We start from the raw sequence: 7298 nt of genomic DNA, 5'->3' as shown, positions 1-7298 counted from the left end.
CAGGAGTTGGAGGTTGCTGTGAGCTGTAATGCCACGGCACTCTACCCAGGGGGACAGCTTGAGGCTCTGTCTCAAAAAAAAAAAAAAAATGTTGAATTGCATCAGGCTATAGATACTGGAACTTAAAGTGATGACAAATGGAATGTAAATGAAAGGACTGTCTCTATGAGGTGTGCACAGTGGTCAGCCACCAGAGGCAACACCATGGTAGCTCACAGTGAGTTTTGAAGTGAAAAAAATGTTTGGAGATTATAAACATGTAAGGGGAGATAGTGTTTCTTTGAAACCCTCCCCACCCCCAAGTGTTTTTTAAACTGTGATCCTCAACAACCTGCCTCAGACCCAGCTGGGATTTGCATTTGGAAGCAAAGCCCAGAAATCTGCATTTTAAATAAGCATCCCAAGTAATTCTGATACATCCTGAAATTTGAGAAGCCCAGTCCCTCACTTGAATGGTGAGGTGCCTTGTTCAAATAGGGACACTGTTTACTAAATTGAATTGAAGATGAGTTCTGAGAGAGCCAGCTTTGCAAGTAATATTAATAAAAATATATAATGCTTAATAAGTGTTTATTCTATGCTAGGCTCTGCTAAATGTTCTTTATCAATTATCTTATTTAATTTATGTGAAGAAGATACTATTATTATCCTTTCTTAACACACAATAGATATAATTAAAATTTAGAAAATAAATAACTTGCCCAATATCATAAAAAGTTCTGAAAATCCAAATTCAAACCTGCCAGTCTTCCTCCAGAGCCCGTGTTGTTAATGACTTTATAAAAGTTTAGCTTTTAGGGGCGGCGCCTGTGGGTCAGTGAGTAGGGCGCTGGCCCCATATACTGAAGCTGGCAGGTTCAAACCCGGCCCTGGCCAAACTGCAAGAAAAAAAATAGCCGGACATTGTGGCGGGTGCCTGTAGTCCCAGCTACTCAGGAAGCTGAGGCAAAAGAATCACCTAAGCCCCCAAGAGTTGGAGGTTGCTGTGAGCTGTGACTGCACAGCACTCTACCAAGGGCCACATAATGAGACTGTGTCTCTTAAAAAAAAAAAAGTTTAGCTTTTGGGAACTCATGCCATGCATTCCTGTAGTTTCACAGATAAATTAACTAATCGAAGAAAGAATTAGAGATTATTAAAATTTCCCCGCCATTTTGGTTTTTCAACAACTAAAATAAAGGTGTTCATATTTTTCTGTCTTTAGCTCTCTAGGAAGCAGTGTAATAGCAGTGTTCTTGAATCCTAAGAAGAGTCATGTATCTTAAAACAAGTTTTAAGGAGTTAAAAATAGCTGTGATACTTACAGAAAATAACTTGGCAGTGTCACATGACCGTGACAGTACGGTGCCATGGAGTCTAAGAGTAAGATCACAGATTTCTAGACCCTTCAGCCTGAAGTCAACTTTACAGGCCCTCTATTCCAACTCTCTCATAAAAATGGGAAACTGAGCCTCAGAAAGATTAAAAGTTATGAACCCAAAGTCTCAGAGCAAATTATTAACAGTCCCAGATGTCCTGAATCAGTCCAATATCATTTCTAATTATGTTCGGCTTCTATCTTCAGTATCTTTATGAAACACTTAAAATATTTATTAATTAGATTTTTAAAATCTTATCCATTTAGATCAACCTAATTAAAAGTTGTGCAGATGTTCACTAGAAGACGGCAATTCGCAGATGAAATTAGAAGCAAATCTGGTAAATTTGGGGGAAATGTTGAGTACAGTTGCAAAAATAGATGTGAGTAAATGACTAAGATATTTAAGTAGGAAAGTTTGTTTTAAAACAAACACTTTTACAGAATGCATTATTTATGGGGCTTTACATCCAGTTTTGGTTTTCTAGCTTAATAAAGGCTTAAAATAATCTAGGAGTATAAAAATAGGAAAACAGCTGGTTGAGTTCTAGATTTATTGAAAACATTGATTTGAAGTAACAGTTTCTTTTTGTCTTAAAATTCTGTAAATTCCGAAAGTATCTCAGAGCAACAACAATTTATGATTTTAATCTTATATCGTACATTAGAATAGTGGATCGCAAATTTTACAATACATCAGAATCACCTAGGAGACTTATTAAAATATAGAATGCTGGGCCCCACCCCAGAATTTCAGATCCAGTCTTCTGGTATAGGACTTGAGAATTTATATTTCTAACAAGTGCCTAGGTGATACTCATGCTGCTAGTCCAGTGACCACACTTTGAGAACCACCAGATCAGAGAAAACAAGTTACAATAGAATCTCTGTAAGTTGACCACCCACGCACGGGATTGTTGCAAACTGGTGAACATACGGAGGTGGTCAACATAAGGAACGAGGCCTTCTGTACATGTGGTGCATGTCTGGTATATGAGAATCAGGTCAACTTAAGGAGGTGATCAGTGTACAAAAGTGGTCAACTCCGGAGGTTTTGCTGTATAATAAAAAGCAACCATATGCTGGAGAAAATTTAATTATAAACTGAAAGCTCATTTCTTTGATATCCATTGTATAATTTCTATTGATCAATGTTTTTATACATTACAGAAAAATCATAATGATGCTATTGAGATTTACATAGTCCTGAGTTGTTTTAAGATTAAATTATATTACAGTTATTTTAAGATTAAATTATAAATTACATGGCCAAGTGTACTTTTTTAGTAAGACAGTTGACTGAAAATTAGGGATTTATGTGTGGATTATGTTAAGAGAACTCTGTAGTTTCTCTGGATACCGTCAACACTTAGTATGGTCAATCTTCTTTATTTTAGCCATTCTAACAGATAAGTAGTGGACGTGTCTTATAATGGTTTTAATTTGCATTTCCCTGGGGATCAATAAATTTGAGTACCTTTCACCTGCTTATTTTGCATTTACCTCTTTGGTGAAATATCTGTTCAGATCTTTTTCCAATTATTTGACTTTTTAAAAAAACTGTTACATTTTTCAGGTTCTTTATATATTTCGAATACAAATTCCCAGGTATAATGATTTGTCAGTATTTTCCCCCAGTCTGTGGTCTTAAGAGATCCTTTTTTTTTTAATAGATGGAATCTTGCTATGTTGCCCAGACATGTCTCCATCTCATGGCCTCAAGTGATCCTCCTGCCTTACCCTCTCAAGTTGCCGGGGTTACGGGCTTGAATCCGTACACCTGGCTTCTCAATAGATTATTTTGACAAGCAGAAGAATTTTGATGACATCTTGTTTTTTTTTTCTTATGGATTATGCTTTTGGTGTTTATATCTAAGAAATCTGTGCCTAACCCAATTTCCTAAAGATTTTTTCCTAAAAGTTTTGTAGTTTTAGGTTTTACATTTAGGCCTGTGATCCATTCTAACTAAATTGTTGTATATGGCGCGAGATACGAGATATTGATCAAAGTTCTTTTTTTTCTTTGACACATGGATAGCCAGTTGTCCCAGCACCATTTGTTGATGTAAGTATCCTTTCTCAGCTGAATTGCCTTTGTACGTTGTCTAATCAATTGCTCATATATATGTACATACGTGTATATATAAACACACACACACAGACACATAGACATGGGCTGTCCAGAAGTTATTCACCATGTATATCTCTGTTCTTCATATTACATGGCTGGCCAGATAACAGCCTTTGTATATGTGTATCTGTTTCTGGACTCCATTCTACTGATGTAATTTTCTGTCTATGTGCTAATATAACACTATTTTGATTACTGAGGCTTTATAATCTTGAAATTAAGTAGTGTTAGTTCTCCAACTTTACCTTTTTCAAGGTTGGTTTGGCTATTTTTTCTTTGTCTTTTGGATTTCCATATGGATTTTAGAATTAGCTTGTCAGTTTCTACAAAGAAGTCCTCTGAGACTTTGATTGGTGTTGCGAGCCTTGCAGCTTGGAAGCTCTCTCAGGATACTAAGGTGGAGCAATTATAGGTCTCACTTCTTTTTTTTTTTTTCTTTTTTTTTTATTAAGTCAAATACTCATAGATCATGAATATATGTACATGTAGGGTTCGATGTGTTGATTTTTTTAATATACAATCTGACGTGGTTACATCAAACCAATCAACATAGCTTTCGCCTCATTTACCTAATTATTGTGTTGAGACATTTATGTTCTACACTTGACAGATTTGACTTGTATACTTGCAGTATGCTCCATAGGTGGTCTCACTTCTTGTGCTTCCATTCATTCTTCTTTCTTCTTTGCGTGATATCTGGTGTCCTGTAAACTTTAAAAAACTTTTTTTATTTGAATTTTTTTTTGTTTCTTTTTTTTAAACAGGAGAATAAATCTAGCCTCTGTTATTTCATCTTGGCCTGAAAGTGGAAATATTACAATAGTTTTTTTGATGAACAGGAGAGTAGCATGAGATTTGAACTTGAGAAAGAGAATTAGTAACAATATGGAAGAAGGAACAGAGGGAAAAGAAGAAAGAAATCACTGAGGAAGTAAATCAGTAATCTGATGAAGATTGAATTAAGGTAGCTGTAGTTGGAATAGAGATAAGAGTTGACTTTAGCAGGCTAGATCTTCATGATTGTTGAGTGTGGAGGGTGCTAAGAGGGAGGAGTCTAAGAGGACTTTAGGTTTTAGGTCTTATTAATACACATGATTTGGTTCTGTTTGGTTACAGAGACTGGGTATGTGGGATGTGATTGACTGGAACTTCCCATTTTATAAATAGTACTGTGGTGTTATAATTGATGCCATGGAATTCAGAACCAGTTACTCAGTGAATATTAATAGCTTTTTAGATCTTACCTACTTTGCAGTTCATTATGATCGTCATCTAAAAACAGATGTATTACTGGGTGATTATTCCCATTAAAGAAGTAGTTTACTTCACTGAACAAAGAGTTCTTTTAGAGGTTTCTAGTGGACTTACGTGGTTATGGATAATTAATTTTTTGATAGGAAGCTTTTAAAGAAGCAAAGACAGAAACAATCCTGGGAGTCATTGATGATTTATGTGAATTAAATTGAAAATAAAACATCTTAAAAATATTAATATAAGTAATGATAAAAATGAAAATTACCTTATAAAATCTGAAATGCATCTTTTCAGAAACTTACACTGTCTGGAAGTATAAGGAGATATGCTATATTGGATGAATAAACATTATATTTATAGTGAATTAAAAGAGTAATTTGCTGTTGTCATGAAATCAGATTTATTTTGCTTTACCAAAGGAATAGGCATAAACATTATTTGCCAAGAGATAAGAATATGAAATTTAGTTGTTCCGTCTTTAGACCAACATTTGAGAGTCAGGTAAGTAGCGGAGATTACAATCCCGTCATCTCATGGCTTACAATCTAAGAAACCTTTTATCAGATATCTTAGACCTTATGCTTACAGTTTTTCAGGACAGAACTTGTTTAATTAAACTATTCCTTTCTTTAACTTCTTATTTTAAAGTAAGCTGACCGTATTTATAATCTTTTTCCTGGTATGAATTTATTTAAAGTGAGTACAGACATATGCTGGTCTAAGGCAGTTACTGTCCACGTGCATGCTAAAGATCACTAGGCTTTTTGAGCAGCTGTCTCGTTTATGGATTTATTTGGTATTTCTGCTCCTGACCATCTTGGTTTTCTCCAACACACACCCCCCCCTTTTTTAAACTAGAATGATTGCCCTGACTTACTGAGATGCTTTCCAATCTAATATGCATAAATCTTGGATAAAGTCCTATGACATGGAAATGGGTTATGCCCAAAGGTGGTGATGATCGAGGTGGTCAGGAGAATAGACTCTGTTATTTAATAGATCCTAATTTGAGCCTCCCTCAACAGCTCATTAGCTATATGACTTTAGTTCAAGGTTCTTACCCTAATTGAGCCTGGTTTTGCTTCCATGAAGTTGGGAATAATACTATCTTCTTTACAGAGCTATTGTAAGGTTTAAATGAGATGATATATATAAATTGCTTAGCGTAGTGTCTGGGCCATAGTTAGTACTCAATAAATGTTACCTATTTAACTAGTTGAACGAGGGCTAAGTAAGGTAAGGTTGTCAAATTTATGTGTCATAGAAAATAGGGAAGGACTAGCTGATTTATTAGATGCCAGATTGAAATTTAGAAAGACCTCCACTTCCTGAATGAAATGGAATGCCAGATTTCAGAGTCATGAAATCTGATGACCTAAAGTTTAGAATTTTAGATTGAAAAGTTCAGTGGTACTAACACAGGAATAAGATAGGTCTTGCTTAATAGTAGTTTCTACTGAGTTTTTATTTTAATTGACAAAGTCAAGTTGTGATCACAGAAGTACAAATGTAATAATAGTATTCTTTTTTTTTGCAGTTTTTTGTCCAGGGCTTGGTTTGAACCCCCCCACCTCTGGAATATGGGGCTAGTGCCCTACTCCTTTGAGCCACAGGTGCAGCCCAATAGTATTCTTACAGTCTTCATTGTTTAACCCGTGCTGTACTTATCGTGTTTTATTCTGGAGTCCATCTTTAAAATGATCAATGAACCATGTTTAAATGAAGGTAGGTCAATTAGTTGGAAGAACCTGATGATTGTGATTTATCCTGGGAAGTGAAGATTTGCAAGGTAGGAAATATTTAGTAGCCACCTTCAGACCTTTGAAGGACTGTGATCTGGAAGAGGACTGAGACTCGGTATGACTCAGGAGGTAGCTCTTCTGTAGCTCTGGAGTAGAGGACCAGAGTTCAGATTCTGCCTCTGATATTGAGGTAAATCAATTAACCTCTCTGTGCCTGAGTGTTCTCAGCCATATGAAGCAAAGATTAAAATCACTCCCTATAGAGGTGATGAGGTGTAAGTAAGTTAATGTGTGTGAAAGAGCAGTTCAGATTTACTGTTGTCATTTCCTGGCACTGTTCTAAGGAGGTGCTGAATCAGCTCTGTCTTTGGAAGGACTCTAGTAAATAGAGCTGCTCAGCAGTGGAACAAGCTTTCCCATCACACCAAGAGCCAAAGTCCACATACTTCTATCAGGGCTTTTTGGAAATTTATACATGGAACAGAAATTTGTAAAAGCTCTTGAGAGAAGATAGGGTGTTTAGCTCATTGGCTGCTCTCTCCAGGGCACCCAGCAGAGCGCCAGGCCAGTGCTCCGGGCGTGGTACTGTTTGCTGAATGCGTGAGCGGAAGTTCCCCGCTAACTAACGCTCCTGTTCCTTTCCTGGTTTAGCATCACTCCTTCCTTGGGTTTCATGTGGTGTGTGTTGTTTTCCCACATGTGTGTGTTTGCCTTTATGTTTTCATTTTAGATGGATATTTTGACATTAAACTGAAACAGCTGCTCACTTTTCTTTCTCTTCATGTACACTTCTTTTTTTTTTTTTTTTTTTTGA

The 7298-nt window shown here is 36.1% G+C and overlaps 1 protein-coding gene across 4 annotated transcripts in view; it reads left to right on the top strand.

Moving 5' to 3' along the window:
- NSMCE2 (NSE2/MMS21 homolog, SMC5-SMC6 complex SUMO ligase) overlaps positions 1–7298 on the top strand; it is a 225465-nt gene that overhangs the window by 30345 nt on the left and 187822 nt on the right. Inside the window, exon 1 of one of the 4 annotated variants that reach the window (XM_023517113.1) lies at positions 6355–6467. The exons of the other annotated variants lie outside the window; for them this stretch is intronic. Coding sequence (XP_023372881.1) covers positions 6440–6467 — 28 coding nt within the window. The 5' untranslated portion in view covers positions 6355–6439. Of the gene's footprint in view, positions 1–6354; positions 6468–7298 lie in introns of those variants that run through there. 4 annotated transcript variants of the gene reach the window in all.

The sequence above is a fragment of the Otolemur garnettii genome, unplaced genomic scaffold, assembly GCF_000181295.1.
Source record: "Otolemur garnettii isolate 467f Iridium unplaced genomic scaffold, OtoGar3 scaffold00004, whole genome shotgun sequence".
NCBI classification, from domain to species: domain Eukaryota; kingdom Metazoa; phylum Chordata; class Mammalia; order Primates; family Galagidae; genus Otolemur; species Otolemur garnettii.
This window is presented reverse-complemented; position numbering and strand designations above follow the sequence as displayed.